Source organism: Prosopis cineraria, unplaced genomic scaffold (genome assembly GCF_029017545.1).
Source record: "Prosopis cineraria cultivar Desert tree isolate PC_DT_omini unplaced genomic scaffold, ASM2901754v1 PC115, whole genome shotgun sequence".
In the NCBI taxonomy this organism is placed as follows: domain Eukaryota; kingdom Viridiplantae; phylum Streptophyta; class Magnoliopsida; order Fabales; family Fabaceae; genus Prosopis; species Prosopis cineraria.
Window position 1 is genome coordinate 14710 of NW_026555442.1, and position 25822 is coordinate 40531.

At 33.0% G+C, this 25822-nt stretch overlaps 3 protein-coding genes across 3 annotated transcripts; 2 read left to right on the top strand and 1 right to left on the bottom strand.

Annotated features, from left to right (window-relative positions):
• Positions 1–4129: 4129 nt before the first annotated feature.
• LOC129295452 (phytosulfokines-like) lies at positions 4130–4822 on the top strand. The gene is made up of 2 exons (XM_054933966.1): positions 4130–4290; positions 4468–4822. The coding sequence occupies exons 1-2, from the start codon at positions 4186–4188 to the stop codon at positions 4606–4608; spliced, it is 246 nt and encodes an 81-aa protein (XP_054789941.1). The 5' UTR covers positions 4130–4185; the 3' UTR covers positions 4609–4822.
• Positions 4823–10672: 5850 nt separating this feature from the next.
• LOC129295451 (lecithin-cholesterol acyltransferase-like 1) lies at positions 10673–12300 on the bottom strand. The gene is made up of 2 exons (XM_054933965.1): positions 11804–12300; positions 10673–11731 (listed from the first exon to the last, which is right to left on the bottom strand). Exons 1-2 carry the CDS (start codon positions 12175–12177, stop codon positions 10795–10797), a joined length of 1311 nt encoding a protein of 436 aa, XP_054789940.1. The 5' UTR covers positions 12178–12300; the 3' UTR covers positions 10673–10794.
• Positions 12301–19588: 7288 nt separating this feature from the next.
• LOC129295448 (uncharacterized) lies at positions 19589–20673 on the top strand. The gene has a single exon (XM_054933962.1). It carries the CDS (start codon positions 19829–19831, stop codon positions 20300–20302), a length of 474 nt encoding a protein of 157 aa, XP_054789937.1. The 5' UTR covers positions 19589–19828; the 3' UTR covers positions 20303–20673.
• Positions 20674–25822: the final 5149 nt, after the last annotated feature.

The following is a 25822-nucleotide window of genomic DNA, read 5'->3' on the forward strand; positions in this document are numbered from 1 at the left end:
CGCCCTTTTCACGCAAGAGTTCAATCCATCCATGACGAGAGTAATCATCCGTGAAGGTGATGAAATATCTGAAACCACCCATAGCCGGAGGCGTGATAGGTCCACAGATATCAGTATGGATTAGGTCTAAAGTGTTTTCAGACCTCTTTGCCCCTTTGGTTCTAGCTCTAGCAGGGAATTTTTCCTTTATACAGTCAACACAAATCTCAAAATCTGAGAAATCAAGGTCTCGTAAGACACCTTGCTTGATCATGCGCTCCAATCTCTCTCTAGAGATATGACCCAAACGACGATGCCATAACATAGATGAATTATTATTGGGCCTTTGACGTTTATGCCCAATAGCAGCATTGACATGAAGATTAGGAAGTTTAAGTGACCAATCATTCAATCGATATAAACCATATATCAAGGAAGCGACACCAACATTAATGGAATCAAAACAAATATCAATTTTCCCATTTCCTTGGAAGAATGAATAGCCACAAATATCCAACGTAGAAGTTGAAATTAAATTCCTCTTCGCAGAAGGTACATAAACAACATTATTCAAATGTAAAACATGACCAGAATTTAAATACAAAGAAACAGTTCCAATGCATTCAACTGATGCCTTGCTCCCTGCTATGCCAAAGACTGAACTCTGTGCCTCACTTGAAACCTTTTGGTTTCTTAGCCCCTATAGAGAATTCACAACATGTACAGTGGCACCAGAATCCAGCCACCATGAGTCAAAGGAAGTTTCAATGGTGTTAGATTCAAAACAAACTAGAGCTAGAGGGGCAGTTTGAAGAGTTGTACTTTCACTTTCTTGTCTGTTCTTCAATTTAAAGCAATTAGCTTTAATGTGATCCAGTTTCTTGTAATAATTGCATAACCCCTTAAAGGGTTTCTTCCTTGACTTCTCACTTTTATCACCATCCTTCTTAAAGGTTGGATTATTTGGCTTTGGGGCATCATGCTTCTTCTCCTTTTTCTTATATGACCCTCCAGATTTGCTGTTAGAGCCATGAGAAACATAGTTTATTGAGTGAGAGGAATTCTTCTTTATAGCTTCCTCTTTTTGAGTGACTATCGATATCATCTGGTCAATAGACCATTCAGCTTCTTGTGAGTTGTATGAAGTCCTCAAGAATGCGTACTCTGATGGCAGTGATTGAAGAACACGGTAAACTAAGGTACTTTCACCCAAATCAATCCCGTATGACTTAAGCTTGTTATAGTAATGAACAAGCTTCAGAATGTGCTCCCTGACACCAGAAACTCCATCATATCGAGTGTTGTCAAGAAGTGACAGATAATAGTTCTTTTGAGTCTTGTTAAGCTTCTTGTATTTGTTACCAATAGCTTTCAAGTACTCTACTGCAGTATCATTTTCAGGAATGCTGTCCCTAATTCCCTTTTCAATTGTGTATTTGATGATCGATAGACAGATCCGGTTGGACTCACTCCATTATTTATGGAAGGCTATTTCAGAAGCACTGGACTTGGAAGAGAGATCCGCAGGCTTAGCTCTCTCAAAGCTAAATCTTTTTTAGAAATAGTCAGATACATATTGAGGTACTCTTTCCAGTCATCATAGTTAGTCCCATTGAGAGCCTTCACAAAGGATAGTTGCGTAAAAGCAGAAACTGAAATCGCAAAACAGAAAATGGGAAATATTAATTATGCGTGCACAACATAATTATAAAACAGAATTTCCCAACAAGCGATTATCAATTAAGCAACTATAATCATGCACAAAAAAAGGCTCATATACCATAAAAAATTAGCTCATACAAAAGTCCATACAAAATAATGCATTAAACATTTAAATACCTATAGGGTACAACAAATATTTAACACATTAAAGGAGTGCTTTTAGCCTATCCTCAAAGCCAACCATCAAAATCACATTGATAAAGTCACACCTATGGTGTATGTCCATTATCCATGCTATAAGATCCTAAGCATCATCAATAATTCACAAAGTCATAAATTTTATAACCTTAGGACAAAAGAAAGTAATTTCAAAGTTCCTGGGGCCTTTTGGGAATTAAGGAACAAATTCAGGACTCAAGTGAAATTCTAAAAGGTGTTCAGGGGTAAATAGATAATTCTGGAAGAGATTTGGGTCCAAAATTGAATTCTGAAAGTTAAGGGACTAAAATGTAATTTCTAAAAACATACTGGGGTTAATTAGAAAATTAAAGAAATTATGGGCCGAGGTAATTTTAAAAAAAACTGGGGCCAAAACGTAATTAACAGAAATATATATATATATAATTTTTTTTGTTGCACTGTTCTGGGCCTATTCGATTTGGGCCTCCCACAGTGCCTCTAAGTGAATAAGACAGCCCATGAAAGAAAAAAAATTGCCTTTGTTTTTTTAATAATAACAGCTCTGGCCTAAACGAAATTTAGGCCCAGAACCTAGGATCCGGTTTCATGATCCTGTTGCAGCTTCCTTCAGCTGCCGCGAGCCAGAAGCACCAGGGGAGGGGGAGGACGAGCAACGGCACCAGTGGTCGAGACCACAACGCCGGCGGTCCACAACGCCAGCAGTGGCTCCGGCGAGTGCAGCATTAGCTCTCGCTGGCTCCATGTTGGCTCTAAACGACGACACAGTCAAGGGAGGAAGACGCCGGCGACCTGGGGCAAGGTGAGCAGCGACGGAGAACGAAGCTGCAGACGACGCACCAGCAGCTCGGTTTCTGTCGATCATGTCCGATGTCCTTGGAGTCCTTCTCCGGCGACAGAGACATACAGTGAACAAGGAGATGACGCCGAGAAGGAGAATTTTTTTTAATAATAATAGGATTTAAAACAAAGTTCTCATATTCAAATCTCATTTTCTGAAGAATCCATGAGTGCTAGAGAAATCTCGATTACCTCGAGTATAGGCAGGTACACAACCTTCAGATCCCCAGAGCCTTCAGAGAGTTCAGAGATAATGGAAGTAGAAGAAAATGAGTCATGTCTCTGTGGTTATCGACTAATCGTCTTATATAGATAAGATCGGTAACCGCCTTATTAAATAATAAATAATTATATTATCTATTATCTCTGACTCAGTTAGTTAAGAGATAGGAAATAACTGACAGCTACTGAGTTGTGGGTTGAGCCTCTGCCCATTGGGCTCACTTGTGTGGTCCACCTATCACAGTCCACACAAGATCATAAAGACCAATCTATTGGGCTTATTAATTAATGCTAATTCATAAATAATATTCCAACATATCAAACACTCTTTTTCCATTCAGTGACCGAGAAAGATGATAACTTAACAATTTTTAGAAGATTTTACGCGCGCGTGTGTGTATTTATTTAATAATATATTCATTGGCCAAAAAAGTTGAATTCAGAGTGGGAAATTTTGAATGGAAGACAAAAATATTGATCAAAGGGAAAAATACACGGGACTTAATCATAAAACAACGCTCAGGAAGATTTTACTTATTTCTCTAACAGTCTAACTTTTAAGTATTTTGCTCATGCATATTTTTATATTTTTATTTGATGTTAAGTGTTTTTTAATTAAATTTATTTTTGATAAATTGAATATTCTTATCAAGGAATTGAATATTTTACAACAGACTCAATCAATGCCTTTTTGACTAAAAAAAAAACAACCTAAATATTATTCAAATTAGTATAGCCTCGTGGTTAACAATAAAAAGATTGAAAAATTTCAGGAGTTACATCATATATAATAGTAAAATTAGAGATTCAGCGAACTTAGTCACACACACACACACAATGATATTCCATCACTGAGTTTACAAATATTGTTTCATACATTGATTCAATGTATGAAACAATATTTGTAAACTCAGTAATGAAAGATCATTGTGGATTTATAAAATACAAATGCTATACAACGCACGCTTTAAAATTTAATATCACTGGCCGCCACAAACAAAATTCTATTTTTTTTTATTTTTATCCCAAAGATTTTATAACCAATGCGAAATTTCCTAACCAATTACACATGCCAAGTAATTAGTAAGTCAATTATTTCAGAAGATTCTGAATAAGTGAGCGTAGAAAAAGGTTAATTTACAGTGATCAAAGAGGGGACCAGACGCCTGACCACTGATTCCATCCGAGTTTGTCCGTATATATAAAGCAGTCTCCCCTAAGTCTTCCTCATTTCTCTCTCACACAATCAGAGTCCGTGAAAAAGCTGATCAAACAAACACGAGAATGTCTAAACTTTTCATCTTCACCATCTTCCTTCTGCTTAGCTTTGGCCTTATCCACGCCTCTCGTCCCAACGTTGGATTCGGCGGCCACTCCTCTCTGGATGAGGTACCCTCCCTCTGATCTTCCTCTGTAATTCAACCCATGAAGTCATTTTTCTTTTTCCTTTTTAATTGCCTCTCTTTTCAGCAGAGATAAGCAACCACACAGAATCACAAGAGTTATTTGACGTCTGACGTTTTTGCTTTCTCTGTACTTGTTGGGCTTGTGGGATTTGAATTGAAGGGTGCTATGGAGATGAGGACAGAGCTGGAAGTTGAAAACTGCGACGAAGCAGTGGAAGGGAAGGAAGAATGCTTGATGAGAAGGACGCTAGCGGCACATGTCGATTATATCTACACCCAGAAGCACAAACCCAAAAATTAAACGTCGTCACTGTCGTCGGTTTTTTATATCAACTCATGCATCCTCCAATCTATTACAAATACATACAATAATGGATAAATGGAACACAAGTATATATAGTGATTGCCTGTGTTATTGTTAATATACATATGTTCTTCGTTTCATATGTGAGCTGAATAAGCATCTGGCTGTTTGAGTTGTCGTAAAATTATCACTCGCAAGTGTTTATCTTCCACGTACAACACAAATCTCTTGTTTCCGATGTTGTCTGATCAGATGAACCAGGGATGGTGAAATATGGTTTGATTCTTCTGATGGTTAATCAGAGACATGGGTCCTTCAGTGGTCTATTCAAAGTTGAAACGATAAACAAGAGCTTCAATGATTTCCACGGCCAAATTAAAAATATCATCAACAATAGCAGCAGCAGCAGCAAATAATAATAGAGGAAAGAGTAAAGTGAGAGGGTAGGGTAGGGAAGAGTGGGAGGTAATGCTTGACAAGTTCTCGAGTTCTCGTTAGTGGGGCAGATGAGGGGACGCAATGATTTTGGGTCCTATACAGTAATTATATACTGTGTAATTAAAAGACAATAGCAAATATGTAAACACAACACATCATACAAGTAGAACTCACTGGTCTTCTATTTCTTTACAACATACAGTACGAGAGCAGGCTCAAACTAAGACATGATGGATATAGATTATGTTATCTACCTACTAAAGATTACAAACCTGTTTCACACTTTGATATGTAAGTACTTATTTATTTATACACAACTTGAAATATTTAAACCTGCATCCCCAGTGTGCAGGCACTGCTTATTTCCCCAGGCGAAACAAGTGAACTTCTGCCTATTTTCCTGGCTCTTTATAAATATAATTTCTCCAATTATTGTCCAACACATCTCTGTTTTTCACCACTTACAAGTTGCAAAGGATCGGGGTACCTGAAAGCTACACAGCCTCCAGGCTTGATGAACTTCTGCTCATGGACTCGACCAATATGCTTTCCATTTCTCGATCCTTGTGTCTCGACATTCAATGTCAGCAGCCATCGTCACTCTCAAATGATAGAGCTCATAATTTTTTCTCCCTTAACACAAAAGATACTGGACATTGCAAATCTGAATCTTCACTTTTTGAAAAAGAGAGAGAGAATCAAATCTACAGAGGATTACGAAATTTAAAATGTCATCAACCAAGTGATGAGACTCCAGTTGGTGACCTAGGGAGAGAGAAATGGCACTAAATACCATGCTTTTAGAGTTAAGAGTCAAACTAAGTCGGAGAGAGCAGCCAATAACTCCCATGATTAATAATATAATGGCAGCATGTTTACTATTAAATCCCAACATGTAACATCATGTGTAAAATTCAAGCTCACATGTAAACATCGTCCTCCACTGCAGCGTAACTTTGTCCATAACACCTAACTCTGTGGCTCAAGGTAAAGGAGAGTGTCAAACACGGCTTTGCCTTTTTGGTCATCATGTCTAAAGTGCAACTGAAGGACTTCTAAAGTGTGGACGAGACAAGAACAGTCATCAATGTCGCCCTAAACTATGATGAATCTGATGAATGCTATTCCTCAAAATGGATAATCATGATTCATCAAGTGGATTGCGGATTACATATAACCATCATTGACTAGTTGGTTCAGCCTAATTTGTGGAACCGAATCATCGTCATCATCATCATGACGCCAGGGTTCACAGATGCTAATAATAAACAAATCAGCCTGTTCATAGTTATAAAATTCTTCCATGTGACAACCATCCTTGTGAACGAGAGGAGATTCATCTTAATTCTTATTCAACAAGATACAAATAATTTGATCCCTGACGCCATCTTCAACATTCAGAAATGGCCTTGGACCTTGATCGAGCAGAGGCTTCCCTTTGCAAAGAAGGCCATCACATCGACGCACATTTATTGATTTGTAATGGGATGAGAGGTTTATTTCGAGGTATGGTTTTAAATCGCTCGTTACAATTTCAGGAATGAGCTGTGACGCCTAGGAATGCGTAAGAGGTAGGACATTGCTTATGTGAAAATCTCTAACATGCGATCCAGATTTCCAAGGCCAATCCTTCCCTGCACAGAGGCTAACCTTTATGAGATGTAATTAGATTTCAAATGGAAGCAATTAATTACCCTGAGTACCGAAGGCATATGAACGACTAGATCCCTTAAGTAATTGGCAATGCAACCATTCAAGATGTTTTTCTGGAATTTCATTTGGGAACTGCCTAAAACCCGAGGAATGCTAGACGGGGGGCCCAGGAGTCTATGATTCTGCTATTTAACTTCAGCATACTACCAGTCACGCAGGCTTACAATGCCGCTACAGCCTACACACCTTCCGAAGTGAATGAAAAAAATGCGGATTATTACTATTGATGCGGCTCTTGAGCACATACCAATATACCATGAAATACAAGCTTATATAAAGCATTCAGAGATACCGAAGCCAAAAACAGTTATTTTAACCAGCGGCACTAACATGCAAGGTCTGGTTTGTCAGCAAGTGTATCAGCACTATACCATGAATTATCAAATACAATATTACTTAAGATACCATAACATCCATCTCATTTCCATAGAAGTGATAAGAGAGAAAAAGATGCATTAAACAAGAATAACAGTGATACAAGAAGAAGAAGAAGATTATCTCACTAAAGAATAACAGTGATAACTAAGATATATTGACAATGATTGAAAAGGATTTCAAGTACAACGGCTCGGTAAGAGTCATGCTCATGAATGCATTGTGGAAGTGATGTATGCAGTTAGTTGTTCATGAAGTTTTCTATTGGTACGAAACCAGGAACAGCCAACGGAAAGAATGGATTCATTCTCAAACCTCATAGTCTAAAGTTAATAAGCATATGAAAAAATCTAACCTCTACCAAATTACATCAATAGTTCACCTTTGCAATGCAAATTAGTCAAATAAACTCAGCAGCAAACTCCATGAAGAAGCAAGATGTAAATTAGTCAGCGCTTGGCACTTACTCCCAATTCAGACCACATTATATGTCATTTTTAATTAAATCATGGTTTACAAAAAATGTAAAGCCGGTAAGCTGAGTCAAGCTCAACAGGCCAAACCAAACCCACCTAAAAAAATTAAGGCCAGGTTTAGCTATATAGGCTTTTGTAAGGGGGTAGGATACTTTAAGCCCAACCCGAATAAGCTTGGCACGAATTAAACTCGACTTAAATAAGCTCAATCTTATTTTAGAATTTTCAGTTTTATATATATATAAAGTTAGTAATTTTGGTCAATCCCAATAGGTTAGCACAAATCTAACCTAAAAAGTTAAGGTCAAGCTTAACTATATATTTTTTTGAGAGGGTATGATGCTTCAAGTTTAATTTGAATGAATCCAACCCAAATAAAACAGGCCCACTTGAATTACCGACTCTAGAAAAATATTAGTTAAAACCTTAATTTTCTATAATGTCTACATCTTTCCATTTATGCCTTTTCAAGAGTTCATAGTAATATGTGCCTTGTCCTTAAATATGGAGCATTTAAAGACAAAAAATAAAAAGCAAGGGTATAAATGGAAAATCATAAAATTTACACAATGTCCTATATTTTATACTAAAGAGTATTTTAAACAAACAACTTATATTGTGACCTAGAGGAAATGGACAGGATAAACTATGTTGAAGAATCTCAACATAGTCAATGGTCTCCTAAGCTATATGATTGTGAAAATAAAAAGAAGAAGAAGAATCCTTCATATCAAAACTTAGTTCACTTCTTGTTTTGTTATAAATTTTGCAAAATGTTATCCTATTATTTTTCCATAAAATGTATAAGTATAAATGTGTTTGTGATTTAAAAAAATTTATGTAAAGTGACAATTATGCCAAAGGATGTCTTTAACATGTGTGTGTGTGCATATATGATTGTGAAAATGGTTTGAGTATGGAAATGTTGGTTTGTGGGTTTTTTTTGAACTCAATATAGTATATTGTGAATATGTCTACTTGGAATCTAGATATGTCTTGATGTGACATATGTATGAGCATGATTATTATGAGAGTAAAAGTTCACTCTAGAGGGAGTAGAATTGTATGAAATTCATATGGCATCTACTGACATCTTGGATAGTCTAAGTGCTCATTTTTACTTGTTTGAAAGCCACAACACTACAATCGAGATAGAATGGGCATAAAACTCAATCCTTTAGGCTAGTTTCTCAGACTTGTTTGTCTCCCCATGCTCATGGAGCACCCTATTGTATTACATACTTGAAGTGCTTAAAATGCTCGTTTTCAATTAAATCAAAACATACAAATTTTTTGTGGATTATTTATTATGTAACAAATTCTTTTCTAGATATTATTAATACATTAAAATCTACTAATTTTGATTTGATCAGATGAAAATATATTAATTATACAAGGCTAACTACATAAATTTTGCTTTGACAAAAAAAAGTATGTAAATTTTACACTCTGGTCAATTTACATCTCAATAATGGAAGAGCTAGAGCTATACATAAAACTTCAAATGTTTCATTCCCTATTCAAATGTGTTTACTTATGCCCGCATTGTTTTAAATGTCTTTAGTTGTAATCATTTTTAGACTGACAAAAATTGAAATTGAGTATCAATAACAGTACCTTATGTTTGTAATTGTAATATGTAGATCGACAGATCATAAAAATTTAAATATGAGCTCAGAAGTTTAGATCAACAGATTATAAATGTGTCCGAAATTATTTTAGATAATTTGATTTGAGTCGTGCTAAATGATATTATCCTTAAGAGTTATTCCGCCACACAAGTTAAATGTGACAATTTTCCAAAATTAAACAAACCTTTCCTATAAAAAATAGGGTGCTAGAAGAATAGAAATACACATACAATAAAGAATAACTCATGATATGAAAGAGGGATGCTTGAAAGCTCAACAGCAATATATTCTAAACACTCTATGGGCATGCTTTATATAGGCAATAAATGCACATAAATGTTGGGCACCGTAAAACATTACCATTAAAATCTTTAGAGTTTCTAATGACTTAAACATTAAATCTAGATTAAGAAACTCATCAATAGATATTGTATGTTTTAAAAAGTTAAAGCTTTAAACAAGTCGTCTTTAATTATTTACAAAGTTTTAAAAGTTAATACATGGAATAATTAATCACCATTATGCATTGAAAAATTTTAAAGGTTTGAACATTGAATTTAATACTTTAAATTATTTTTGAAGTTGTAAAATATTTTGATAAAAAAGCCCAACATCACATCTCACTTACATATAATGTATGGGCACATTCACTTTTCTTGATTCATCTTTCTTACTCAAATTCTCATTTTAGCTTTTATATACTAAGGCTTCCTCAATCTTTAAAAATGCAAGGTTTCTTTTGACACATATAGATAATATATATTTCATTCGTCAAAAAATATAAGATATTTTTAAAAGTTAAATATTAAAAAATGTAAGACATTTTTATTCTTTCGATGTGTAATCATTTCTTCTTTTTTAAAAGTATCCCTATTAATAATGACTTTATATTTATTGTAAAGTATTTAATAGGGGTAAATATGAAAAGGTAAAATTAATTTAAAAGTAAGTAACTATTTTATTAGGAGGTAAGATTTAATTAAAAATATTTTATATTTTTTAATAGTAAGAATATCACAATAAAATGAACCGACTCTTGCAAAATAAGCCGTCCTTTCGCAACACAACAATTCAGAGTGTGCGAGAGGCAGGAGGCTTGTGAGTCAAAGATTGGTTTGAAATTAGAAACATGAACACAGGTTCTCCTCAATTTTTTCCGTTTACCATTAAGATCAACAGTTCAAGATCCCCCAAATCCATATTCCTTTGATAAGACAAAATACCATGACACACGAGTCAGATTCAATCCATCAAAAGCCAGCCTTGATGCTGGCTTGAATCAGAAACTTGCGATGCTATCTTCTCTCTCTTTTGTTCACTCCAAACTTATGACACTGATTGAGTAAAGACAATATAACGTGTGTGTATTTCTGAATGCTCTCTCCACAGTAGCAGAAAATTAAAATAATAGTAAGAAAATCCCGGGAATAAGGACAACAACAAAGAACATATGATTTACGGCAAGAAAAAGAGAAGACCACACAAAGTTGTTTCTTCAAAAGAAGCTTTCTGCTCTTTTACATTATATAGAGCTTACTGGATACTCCGTATCATCGCCTATAAGCATCTACAAAAGTTTGCTCGTGCGCAACAAAAGTCGTTTCATTAGAATTAAGTCTACTTATCACGCCTATCACTATATCAAGTGCAGCTTCATCTTTCAGTATCTCTGCGTGAGACACACCTCCAATTTTGATCACTTCGAGGCTTTGATTTTTCTTGTCTTCCCAAAGTGACTGAAGACCCAACAGGCTCACCATGTTCACGGTACCGTCTCCATCCCCATAAAACACTTCAGGCTGTTCATCATAATCACTGTTCCTGTAAAACAAACTTTCTGGGGTTCTCACACCCGTTCCCATGACACATGTCACGGGCACTTCCGGTGCTTCAATGTTCTCTATCAATGGCAAAATCCGATTTTCATAGGGATAAACCCCTTCAGGAAAACCAATGTCTTTGAGGAAATCTACAATATCAAATGCTGTATAGTTTCTTTCTTTCGTGATCACTAATGGCTTGATACCACCAAACAATCTGGGACTAGGCAAAAGCCACAGATTGCTCTCAGAGCTTCTCTGTTCTGATCTTACCGTCAATGGGTCCACCAGGGGTATTCCTAGAGTATTCCCGGAAGCAAAGGTGAGCATTTCGTCCACAGCACCACCCCAAGGCGCAGAAAGAGCCACAAAGTGTTTAATGAACTTTTGGCGCCAAGAGAGTGGGTTTCGATTCAGAAGTTGAATGGCGAAGAGTCCTCCTAAGCTGTGTGACACAAGGATCACCTGTTTTCCGCCGTTGGAAGAACTAGCGTTTTCAATCAAACACTTGAGAACTTCCAAGAACCTGGAACCCACACGAGACAAATGACCTGTGGCAGCAAGACCGTATCGGAAATCATAGGGTGCTCCAAACAGGGTTTCACCCTCCACATATCCAACCTCTTCAAGCGCATCCACCAACGGAGCCATATATGCCGAAACATGCCTGCACAACAATTACAGTCACAATACGCCTCGCGAGTTAAAGACGATACTGAAGCGTAAAAGATCGACTCACTTGAGATAAGGATCGAGATAAAGAAGCGAGCGGGTGGAACCGAATTGAGGGACCCGAGTCTGCACTCCAGGGGCATTAAAGTAATCATCAAGATGTGGTTCGAAGTGAAGCGTCATACGATGAGCGAAGTAGTGAGTGAAGGGAGGAAGCAGAACGCTGGGATCGAACCACATTCTGAACCAGCCATCGTGGTCCTTGTGAAGTGGGTACCAACGGTCACAAAGGAGGCTCGTGGGTTTGTAGTCGCCGGTAAGCCTGGCTTCTAGCTGGTTACCTCCGGCACCGGGTATTAAGATCAGGGGATGAAGTGTATTGCTCGACCCGCATACAATTTGCAGCATCACGAACAGTGAGGTCGAAGCAATTATCTTCATGACAAATTTCCTATATTGCTTCCGTCGTCTTCTGGTGCTCTCTGAACGGGAGGAGCAATTTGGCCTTGGTGATTGATGGTTTGCAAAAGTACTAGTAGTACTGTGTGGTGGAGAATGGTTTAATTCTTCTATCCCTTTATTTTGAACAGAGGAATAATTTGCTGCTGGAGCGGACCACAATTCCCATTTAACGGGGCAGATAGGCTGCCACGTTGGCTGCCTCTTCCATGGAAATAAATTATGCAGGCTTGAAAGTGGAAGAAAAATATAAAAATAAGTTTTTTTATTACTTTTTAATCTTTATTATATGATATTTTTGATCACTTCATGTATTTTAAAAAAATTAATTTTTTAATATCATAAAAAAGTAAAATTTACTTTTATTTTTATCTTTGATATTAAATAATAATACAATTACATTAAATATTTTTATTTTAATTAAAAAGAGATGAAATTAAAAATGTAGTTTAATTATTACAAAATGTTTTATATTTTAAATCAAAAATTACTTTTAAAATTTTTTTTATAAATAAAATTGGAGAGAGCATCTTCTATGGAGGGGCATTTTTATCAAAATACTACACACGATAAAAAAAATTCCAAAATGCTGCATAGAAAGTATTTCTCAAAATGCTACACCAAAAACTGCTCATAAGAGAAATGAGTTTGTGGTTATATAGAAGCTGTTCTTGCTTAGAATGATTTTAGAATTAAAAATTATTTTTTTATTTCATTAAAAGTGAGATTGTTCACTATTTGAACGATTTCAATTTATTGTTGCTGATTTGATATATTTTTTTAGTCCTTGTATTCTTTTAACTTGTGATCATTTTGTCAAAATTTTTAAAACCCCCAAGCCTAGCTTTTTGCTTTTTACGTGAAAATGAAAAATTCATGTGCAATGGTTATATAAAGGGTTGAAAACATGAAGATGCGGTAGCAAAGTTGAAGCCAGATAGTGTGAAGCCAGTTGTTTTACTGACATATTATACAATATAAAAGAAAATAATAAAATTTTACACAAAATGCTATATTTAAAATCATACAATGGGAGAATAATTTTTTAAAATTCATCGCACTAAGAATGATCTTTTTTAATGTATCAATTTAGTTCCTTCAAAACTCATTCTTGACAGGAATGATTTATGAACTTCAGTTGCATCTTATAATTACAATAATAATTTAGTAATCATTTTGAATGAAAATGATGAATAATAATTGTTACTAACATGATTAAGGAATTATTATGAGGTATTAAATTAAAAATTATTAATAATAAATAAATAATTTTTAATTTAAATAGTGACTTCCCTGTACCACATCTTGTTCTCCTTCTCATATGCTGTGACCATTGTTCTTGTTGTATGTTCCGCTCTTCTTGAAATTCAAGTGTATCATTTATCCGTGTAGTCAGCATATTTAAATCAAATTAAGATAATTTAACTAAAGAAATCAATTGTTTAGGGGTGGCATATGCTTCATTTGATGGTCCACCATATACAAAAGTAAAAGTAGTATATTCGATAGAAAATAATGCAGGATCGTCAAGTAAAGAATAAATTATCCAAATTAAGTAGGAGTGGGTAAGTTGAAAAGGGATGACGATGAAGGTGACATGTAATGAGATTGATTAAAATTTTAAGACTCTTATTTCCATACATTTTTATTTTTAATTGGTGGTTGGGTAGCCACCATTGCTGGGCCTATCTTGAAAAATTTGTGGATAAGGCAACCCAACTCTTGGTAAAGTAGGTTGAGGGTCCTGTTAAAAGTTGTTGAAAAATTATTAAGAGAATGTACCTTAATCAGATGGAGAGTAAGGCTTTAAGTAGATAAAAATGAAGAAAATGAAAACTTTGATCACAACACTAACACCAACAACTGTAGTAGATAAATTGAATAGAAATAAAGAACTTTAAAGTCTGAATAAGAGAAAAATGACAGAGTATGATAAATGAAATAGGTAGGAAATAAAGCAAGAATGAAAAGTGTAGGAATAAAATGTTAGAACACTAAATAAATAAGAGCAGATAATATTATATTCAATCTCACTAACTTATGAATGAAATGAGAAGAGCAAAAATTATCTCACACTATTTAGCTTTGCTCTATTTGGCTTTAATTTATCTGATGCCTTTTCATGTTTTCAACCATTTATATAGCTATTGCCCATGAATTTTTTATTCTTGCATGAAAAGCAAAAGCTAAGTCTGGGGGGTTCTAAAGATTTTGACAAAATGATCACAAGTTAAAAAAATGCAAGGACTAAAAATAAAACGTCAATTCAGCAATAATAAGTTGAAATTATTCAGGCAATGAATGATTTCACTTTTAATGGAATAAAAAAATAATTTTGGATTCTAAAATCATCCTAGGCAAGAATGATTTCTCTAGAATCTCAAACTCGTTTATCTTATGAATGATTTCTGGTGTAGTATTTTGGAAAATACTTTCCATGCTGCAGTATTTTGAAACTTTTTTTTACTGTGTATAGTATTTTAGTAAAAAAGCCTCTATGGAGAGTGGAGACAATTCATCGTTTTTTTCTTTTGCCAAAGTTCATTAATTTGTTTGGGAGAAATAGAAAGGTTACTAAATCAATGGACTTAAATCTAGGAGTGGGGATTAGTTTTTTACAATGAAACGAAACGAGCGTAGTTTCAAATAGGCTTGTGTTTTATTTTTATTTTATATTTTCTTGGGATCAAAATATAAATATTTTTATTGACTAATTTTTATTTAAAATATAAGCAACTTAGCAAGTGATAAATAAAATTTTCATTTTATCTATGGTATTTATTAAAATATATATCTATGTAAATATATATCTCACTTATTATAGAGTGCATTAATAATTAGGACTAAAGGTAAAAAGAGAAAATAATAAATATTTTTATAAAAATAAGGATTTTATTTATATGTGAATTTTTTAAAAAAATTTATTTATATTTTAAAAATGGAGGGAATATATGCTTTTAGACTAAAAAAAATTGCTTGCTTACTCCACCAGGGGCCTCCTATTCAATGAGTCGTCCAAACGGCCCTCCAACACATTTATGCTTTGTTTGGTTGAATAGAAAATATAAAAAGAAAGAAAATATGAGTAAAACTACTCGTAAGTTATTTTCTCTCTTCTGCCGACTGAAATTGGAGCTTCCATGATAGCATTAACCTGAGAGAATAAGACAGTTGAGAATGGGATCAGAAATTAAGGATCTGTTTAAAAATATTTTATTTTATTATTTTAAAAACTGATGATTTATAAAATATATTTAAAAATAAAAAATATTAAAAATAAGTATTTTTCTCATTGTCCTTTATTCTTTAAAACAATAACCTCAAATATTTTAAAAATATTTTTATTTTTTATTTTTTAAAATAATATTTTATTTTTTTATTCTTAAAAATATTTTTTAAAAATACGTTGTTAAATAAATATTTTTATTTTTTATTTTAAAAAATAAAAAATAAAAATATTTTTAAAATAGGTTATCTTGAACGGTTTGGAGGCTGGGGTTTCTCTTTTTTAGTGATCGAGGAGTGTGGAGGGGCATCTTCTGCTTGCGCAGCAGAGGATGTCAGCTCCTTTTCATACCATCAATTGACCTCTCGATTGCTTTTCATAGTTTTTACTTTTTTGGTAAAGCCATTTGTCCTCTCTTTTTAAAAATTAAAGGGTCAAGCATTATCGGTTTGACAGTATGGATAGCATCCAACTCATGACTTCCTCCTTCCGTGGAAGGCTTTTCATAAGATTTTTTTTGGTAAAACTATGAATACTGACAAAGTCAGTTAAATGCCGATTGAAATCTTATTTTTTAAAAGATACTTTTTAGTTGATAAATTTTCTCTTAATTATCAATTTAAAGCTTAAACTTGAATTTGGTACAACTTATTTTTTTTAGTTTATTAAGTTAAAAGAATAACAAAGACTAAGTTATACGGAATAAGAAAAAACTATAAAAAAATGAATTGTTATTCAACTAAGGAATAAGAAAGAAGAATATTTATCTATAAACCTCAAAAAATTATAAAAATTCACTATAGGATTTTTGAACTGAACTGAAATAAAATAGGTGATTGAAAAAATTAAAATGCCCTTATGCAAAAGAAAAAAATGATTAACAATTAATATTAATAAATTAATAAGTAAAATTAAAAAATTAATAATTAATAATTATACATTATGGCAGAATAGTTGAATTAATTTGATTACTAACAAGTCATGTAATTTATAATTACTATTGATAAAATAACAAGTAAAAGTTAGATAATTAATAATTGACATTGGCATGATTATTATTAGATGAAATTAGGTAATTTACAATTAATATTGGTAAATTAATAAGTAAGGTAAGAAAATTAATAACTAATAATGATAATTTTTAGTCAAATTGAGTAAATAAGTCTTGTAAATGATTCACAAATTAAGTTAAATAATTAACAAGCCATGTTGACAAATTAACAAGTAATATTTTTAAGATTATAGAATTACTTAATTAACTAATTAACTATTTAATAAATATTGTTAAGAAATTAATAAGTACAGGTGAACAAATAATAAGTAAAGTTAAATAATAATTGAGTACTTGTTAATTTTATAGAACAGAATTTTGATCTTTTCATCCATCCATTTTATTTTAATTGAATCCATAAATCTTACAAAGAATATTTAGATATTTTTAAAATTTATTAGTAAATATTTTCCTTTTATAGCACTTACCTAAAATTCTCCCAACAAACAATGACATCCCAATTATTATTAGTCAAAATGCAACAGCTTTTAAAAATATCCTCTATTTGATAAATGAAAGATGGAAAGATATTTAACGAGTAACGTTGTTAAAGTAATTTTAAAATGTTTTATATTAATGAATCGTTATTTTTTAAATACATCTTACGCCACGAAATATCAAATCACTAAAAAAAAAAAAAAAACCTTGTAAAATCAGTCGTATTACCTATTTCCCTTCAAAGCATCGTGACCTCTTTGGGGACAGCTGTCTCGTAAATCAGCCGTACAACGAAAATGCAGGTGTTTTGAGATGAGGTTACCAAATATAAACTATCCTAAACCTATATTTAGTTATTTTGAGACACATTCCCTAGGTGACATTTCGCAATACCCCTATATCTTTCCAAAATTTGTAAACACTGGTAAAGACAATTGAAAGCAGTTGAGGGGTCTTATTTTTTTTAAAAAAAAATATAAACTTTAAATAATACTATTCACTTAATATTAACTCTAGACTCATGCATTTTCTCTCTATTAAACCATGAAGAGTATTTTGAGGTGAGGTTTATAAGTGTATGTTATTCTTTTCAAAATATTTTATCTTATAAAAATAAAACTACTCCACAAAATATAAAAAAGCATCTTACAAATCAGTACAGAGGGGGTAATATGTGAATTGTGAAGCGAAAAAACGACACCATGATTCCGGTAAAATGGTTATATCTTGATTGGATTTGCTTGAAGTGGTCAGAAACTTAGAGAATAAGGATATATTTGAATAACTTTTAAATGCATATTTAAATCACATTTGGAATATGTTCTTGTGAAATTTAACAAATAATTGAATTTCTCAGATGAACTTTTGTTACCCGTAAACTGAAAGTCAAATATACACTAAGTCTTTAGTTTTAATCGGTGGTTTATGGTTAAGTAATAAACTAGACCAAACACCTGAATTAAAAAAAAAAATTATTAGCGTGGAGTATAATTGTTGATTTGTCTATAGTAGAAGCGTGATGGCGTTGATTCCGAACGCACAAAATAAAATATTTTTTCCTCTTGGAATTGTTTATTTAAAAAAACAAAAAATTATATATATGTCTTACTCAATATATTCCCTCCATTAAAAAATAAAAAATATTTTTAAATAAATCTTATCTTAATAAAGTAGTTATTTATCTCCAAACTAATATTATTTTTTTAAAATTTACCTTTATTTAATAGAGTGCTCCACTCTAAAATAAATATAAAATAATTTTTTATTAGGGGTATTTTTGAAACAAATGTAATGATTACACATTGAAATATTAAAAATATCTTATATTTTTTAATAATTAATCTATAAAAAATATTTTATATTTTTAAACAGGAATGAGCAAATATTACTTTAAAATCAATTGACAACTGTATTTATGAGAATGAAAATACATTTGTGTTGTTACTTTTCTAAATTCAGTTATTAATAAATCTTGAAATAATTAATTGTGTTGAATGTTTTTACCTTTAAAAAATCCTCTATAACATGGGAAAGCCCGGAATGAAGAGGTCAAGAGGGAAGCCTTTCAAGTGATCATTGAACAAATATTTTTAAAAATAATGCCTTTTAAAGTAAAAATAATGAGCGATCATTGAACATATCTCTATTTTGCAAAATAATAACATGTGATTAACGTCATTTGAAACTTTGTTTAAGTTCCTGTCACATTGAGCCATGTTTGAAACATTAGAGGAGTCATTGCTGCTTAAAAGTACCAATTGCTTTTTTCGGAATATTTCAGTTAAAAAAATATCTTTTAATCTTGAAAATTATGAGAAAAAAAACTTCATAACAAAACAATAAGTATATACTTGAAAAATTTATTTCCAAGGCCAAATTCAGAGATTATCTAAGTGTAAGAATCCCAAAATCACTACTCATACAGCATAAAATTTTCCTATATAGTATATGGTTTCCATGACCTTCAAATTGTGGAAGATGTTAATTTCCCGTTACCGAGGCGCCTGCTGATTCACGACAGAAATCTCAAAAGTAAAATGCCATTCGACCTTTACCCTCTAATAATGTTGTCATTAAAGTCGTGATGACGACAACGTTTAATCCTTCCCTTCAAGGATTCTTTCCGGCTCAGGGATTCAGGCCCAAAAAAATTTAAACAATAATTTAAAATTTCAAAACATTCACCTTATTTTTCTTCTATTTATATTTTACAACCATTCAATCATCAAAATAAATTTTTAAAAAAATCAAGTTATATGTTCAAACAACTTTCGGTGTGGCAAAATACTTAAAATAATTAGCAAGATCACGTATTAATAATTATCCATCATCTATATTATACTACTTTATAGTTTCTACGTTGCGAAGTATTTGTCAATCCCAAATCATGGAGGAGGGTGAATTACACGTAAGCCTCAGCCGAATTGTCCTTCAATCGAACTACCCTGGGACGGCTTAGTTAGGGAAATTAGAGTGGAAGCAACTTTAAAATTCACATCAACGGAAAGTCAAAAAACAACGTTGAAATTAGACCGAGTCTATCCAATCCAGCTTTATTTTCTTCCTCCAAAAAATTCAAATATGGACAGCAATCATAAATTAAAAAAACGAATTTAGGCCAGCACGTTGCCACAGTTTCATACTTATCTTCGTTTTCCTAATCCGGTGGGCTATGAAAAAGTCCATCATGTTGATTGCTCACAGTTTCACACCCACCTTCGTCTTCATCAATCAACAATTCTCGCTCCTTTCTCATCCCTACAAAACCACTCTCCTCTCTCTCACATCTTCTCCTCCAATTTCCATTCTTCTCTTCTCGTATCACTTTCTTCTACAATCTACGCCCAATCAAGCGTTGCCTTCTTGTTTTCCGAGAAATTTACCCAGAGCTATTTGTCGAACATCTTTTAGGCGTTAAGATGAGGAGCAAGGGGCAGAGCCAGAACGTGTTCGTGAGGTTCATTACTTCACCGTTCAGAGCGCTGGGAAGAGCGCGAGATTTTTACGTGCGAAGCATAACGAAGTGTGGTCACAATATGAACTACAGTAACCCTGTGGATGCGGCTGGGAGATTCGCGGCCTTTCCTAGAAGTTACAGTGCCAACACTTCGAGGTCCGAAGAGAGCGAGGATTTCGCAGAGCTCGTGAGAGCAGCGTCGGCGAGGACTATGGTCGATAGAATCGACATGGACTTGGTTCTGAAGCGTCACGCGACGGCACAGAAACAACAGTCTGTGGAATCAACAGGATTGCCCAAATCCACCAGTGTAGGGATGACGAAAATTGACGAAGATAAGCCTTATGATTTTGCAGATGGGGGTGTTAATAGCGCTCCAGATTTGTACCCTAGAAGTAGAAGCTATGCTGTGGGAAAGAGAAATGTTGTTTTCTGAATTATCTGATTCTTAGCCTGAACTATCTTACAGGCCCGGAAAAAAAAAAGGATTATGACCTCAACGCAAAATGAGATTGGGGAGAGATGTTTGTGAGACTGTAAAAAATTTAATTCTCGTTCCTTCCCCGTGTTGGTGCTAGTGGTGTTACATTCTTTTAAGTGTATTGCGTGAATTCTCTCTCTCTCTCTCTCTCTCTCTCTCTCTCTCTCTCTCATTCTGCTATTGTGAAAGTTACAATTTTGTTTCTTCTTCCTGCCTGATTTAGTGCTTTAGATTTTTATATGGTGATTGGTGTGCTGATGCATTCAACGGAGAAGAATCAAGACTAATTAAATTAGCATTTAGCAAAGCTTTAAGTCGTATTTGGTCTTGTAAATATAGAAAAAAATATAGCAATTATTTTTTTTCAATATTATTCATCTTCAATTGCATTAGACAAATTTTATTTTAGTTATTAATTTTGGTAAAAGACAAAAATAAAAAGTCAATTATTTTTAAAGGCTAACAAAAAATTTCCAAGCACCGTGTTACTATTTAAAATTGCAACATTGGCATTTTTGTTATTGAAGTTTAACAATAATGATGCTAACGTGGGGACTGAAAAAATGATTTATAGAATTAAGAGATCAAACTAAAATTTTGTGTAATCAAAAAGATTGGAAATGCATTTTTTCATGTATTATTTATCATTATAGGCCTAAATATAAAAATTGATACGCCATTTATTTAGTATTATAAAAAATTTATTAATTACACACCTAATTAAAGTTTTTTTTAAATCTCATTAATTATATTTTGAGATCTAAATTTTTTTATATTTTTTAATATTATATCTGGGAATAGATATCTTATATTTTGTAAGGGAGAAAGTATAATTTTAAATATAATTATTTTAGAATTCTATAAAATTAAATCAACTACTGCGAATCTGCAGCTACAACTATCCATATCAGCAATTCAGTATCAACATCCTATAAAAGAAACTCTCACAGTTTTAACTAAAATTATTTTAAAATGTTATCTGTGGGTGTTTATAAAGAAAAAAAAAAAAAGAAAAAGTTACCTGCGAGTGCCCGTTTATGTCATACGTTAACAATGTGATTTTTTTTGGGGGGGGGGGGGGGGGAGGTTAACAATACGTATTTAAATGTAATATTCTATGATTATATATATAAAATCATAGTTTATAATTATATGCACACCAACATGTGAAGGTCAATATATATAATCAAGGTTTTCAAGAAGTAGTAATTTCTCTCTTAAGTGAGAGCTTTCCTCTCGAGTGAGAGTCGGGTAGAGTTGAGAAAACAGATTGAGCCCGCGGACTAACCTATTCAACTCACAAATTTTGATGGGTTGGGTTAAAAGAATTAGCTCATTTTTTAAAACAGGCTAGGTTAGTCTAATATGTAAAAATGACATGTTAAAATGGGCTAACCCGCGGGTTAAATAGGCTGGTCCTCGAGTTAGCCGATTTTTTTTAAAAATAATTTATTTTTTAATCATAATATTTTTTTATAAATTTACAATAATGACTATATTTTTTAAATTTATAATTTATAAGTTCCAATTATATTTTTTATATTTGAAAAATAATGTAAATCTTTCTTACAATTTGCAAATAAAATTTTTATTATAGTTTGTAAATAAATTATTTATTAATTTTTATAAAATATTTTAAATATATATTATGTGTTAATCTCATAACATCTATTGATTGAAATTACAAATATAAATTCATTGATAAAAATAATATAAATTTATATTTAAATTTTATTTTAAAAAATATTATGAGAAAAATCATTATCTATATATATATATATATATATGATATATTGATTATAATTTTAAAAAATAAAATCATATTTTGCGGGCTGGCCCACGGGCTTGCTAGCCCATCAATGTATGAGTTAGGTTGGGTTTTCGTAGTCCATCTATCTTAATAGGCTAGTCCAACCTAACCCGCTAATGCACTAACCCACGGACTAGCCCACAACTCATTTGCACAACTCTAAAGTTGAGTGAGGTTCTTTAGTAGCCTATACAACCATCATTATTTGAATGGAGTTTGTTCTCCCTCATCTTCAAATAAGAACTTCAATAAGCCTGTTGTGATCTTTATGATAAAAAAAGATGGAATTTTAAATAAAGAAGTTGAAGTTTGTGAGATGGAGGAGAAGAATGTGTTTATATTTGAATTTGACAAGGAAGAAGATTTCAATTGGATTTTGAAAGGAAGGCCTTGGTCTATCTAAAGGCAACTCTTAAGTCTACAGATATGGGAAGAATATATGGTGTACAAGAAGATTGATTTCAATACTTCACCCTTTTGGGTACAATTTCATGGGCTTTTACTAGAAGCTTTTGAAATTGAGAATGTGATTACACTTAGAAGTGTTGTGGTGAGATCATGATGTTTGAACACCCAAAGGTTAATAAAATTATGAGAAGTTTTCTTTAAGCCAGAGTCTTGGTGAATTTGAAAGAACCATTGAAGGCATGATTTTAGGTTCCTTGACCAAGAAAAGACCCCTAATGGGTTACCATTTGATACGAGAGATTGCAGAATTTTTATGACCGATGCAGCTGAAAAAGTTTGTAATGGTGATGAAGTTGATGAACAGGAGGACTCTTGGAAGTACCACTTTGATTAGAACTTTGGAGCATAAACTAGTAATTCATGACTATAATTAGGTGGAAGCTAAATTTAGTGTAAGGCAATTAAACGAAAGAAGATGGTTGAAGAAGGGAATCATGGTAGTTCAAAAAATTAGAAGAACGTAACTTACGTAAGTAGAGATCATAGGGTAGTCATAAATAATAATAATGAGGTGATTAAGTGGAGGGATATGGAGAATATGGTGGATGGTTATGGCTCAGGTGGAGAGAAACTCTGGGAGGAAATTTTGCTTAGGTAAGGAGAGGGTAGTTTGAATGTAGGCCCAACTCATGGTAATATAGTTATTGAAAGCATGTAAGCCGTGGCAAGAAATGAAGGAGTAGGAATGGACCCTCAATTGGACCCACAACTCAAGCGTAATTCTCATGGACTAAACATAGAAAAAGGTTTTGCTTCTATCATAGATATAAACCAGGCTAACCATCAAAAATACATAGTAGAATTCCTAATAGAAGAAGAAAATTTGTAGAAAGCCATAGTTCCATTTAATGGTCTTTCCCCTATATCCTCTATCATGGTGGGCTTGAACGGTGTCTTTTTGAAAAGGCTAATGAAAGAAATTTCAAGTCCCATGGATTCCAAAAAGAGACACAAACTAAACTTTATTAAGGAAAAAAAATTAAGATTAACTTAAATTTGAAGTCAACATTAAAGAAAAAGAGATGCTGTAGTTATCATTCAATTAAGAAATTAATTCGTAGTAAGGGTTCTATTGCAAGATCGAGTAGTTTAAGAGTAGATTTTGAGCAGGTTAAGATCAATTTTTCAAAAAATTAGCTGAGCTCGAATAGGAATGGAGGAAATGAAGGTATAGATTCTTTATTTAAAAATGCCAGTGGTTGGATGGGACCAACCACCAGTTCACAATGAAAATATTATCTTGGAATTATCAGGGTATGGGGGTCCCCTTAAGTAGTTTTTGTTATGGAAACTAAGAACAAAAAATGAGTAGTAAGGAAGGCTAGAAGGAGATGTGGTTTCTCTAAAGAATGGATCATGGATCTAATTAGCATAAGAGGGGGTTTAGCAATTTAGTGGTCTAAAGAAGTATCTTTAAATATTCTTTTTTCCGTTCCAAATATTATTCATGCTAGTGTGACTACATTTGGCTATGATGCTCTTTCTTTTATTACTTTCATATATGGCCCTACTAATGAAGGAGATAGGAAACTTTATTAGGAGGAAGTGAGACGTATTACAAGGGGTATGAATCAATCTTGGTTATGTGTAGGGGATTTCAATGATATTGCATCTCAATATGAGAAAGAATGGGGTTGTCTTCGAGCACTTAAGAAATTATTAATTTCCTAAACTTTATTAATGATTGCGCTTTGATAGATTTAGGTTTTTATAGTTATAGATTTACCTGGTGCAATAATAGAATGAACAGTGATTGGATTAGAGAAAGAATTGATAGAGCATTGGGAAACATGCTTCTTAGAGAAAAATTTCCCTACTTACAGGTCTTTTATATTGATCCTATAGGTTCCAACCATTACTTGTTACTAATTGATTGCTGCTATAGTAGGACCAAGAGACGAGAGCCCTTTAGATTTGAAGCCATCTAGACTTCATATGGAAACTATAATGAGATTGTTAAAAAAGGGTGGTGAAAAAATTTGGTAGGCCCATTATTTACTCTATATCACTTTCTTACTAGACTACAAGCTTGTAAACAAGTACTTATCAAGTGGAGTAAAAAAGAATTCCTAAATTGTAAGAAGTTGGTGGAGGAGTTAAAAAAGAAACTTGCAGAATGTAAACAAGGTGATGTGATAGAGAATTTTGTTATATAGGCTTCCAGATTGATTGTGAAAATTGAAAATGCACTGGATAAAGAGAAGTAATACTAGTGGCAAAGATCTTGTATCAGCTAGTTGAAAGCAGGAGATAGAAACTCAAGGTTTTTTCATTTATCTACTCTGAAGTGGAGACAATACAATAATATCCTTCACCTCAAAGATGATACATGTTGCTAGTTGACTGAGAAGGATGATATTTCTAATAATATTGCTACGTTATTTCAAAATCTTTTTACTACATTTGGGGTAAGGTTTTTGGATGTAACGCTCAGTTTTATTGATGCCAGAATTAGTGACCCTATAAATGCACAATTGCTTGCACCTATGTTAAGGGAGGAAATTAAGCCTGCAGCTTTCAGTCTCGATAGCTCTAAAGCACCAAGTTTAGACAAGTTCTTATGTAAATTTATCATTCTTCTTAGAAGGAGGCTAGTGAGAGTATTTGCTCTTAGGTTTTTGATTTCTTTAAGGGGGATTTATCTTTTAAGGATGTTAATGAAACCAATATTACTTTGTTACCCAAGGTGGATAAACTTAAACATGTGTTCTAGTTTCATCCCATTAGTTTATGTAATTTCTCTTATAAAATAGTCTCTAAGATTAGTACTACTCACATGAGACCTCTCCTTGATGCTTGTATCTCCCCTAATCAAGGAGCCTTTGTACCTGGGTGCTTTATTCATGATAATATTATTGTCGCAAATAAAGTTTATTGTTATCTTAGGAGGAAGAAATCTAGTGACGAATGTGAATTTTCCTTGAAAATAAATATGAGTAAAGTTTATGATCAAGTTGAATGGGATTTCTTGGAGTTTGTGCTTCTAAAATTTAAGTTCCATCCTAAGTAGTTGAATCTTATTATGAGATGTGTTGTTTTTATGGGCTTCAATATTTGTGTTGTAGGGGAAATAGTGGCTTCATTTACATCAAGAAGGGGCATTAGACAAGGCGATCTCTTGTCACCATATCTCTTCATTTTGGTGGCAGAGGTTCTATCTTGTATGGTCAACAAAATTCATTTTAATGGCATTATCA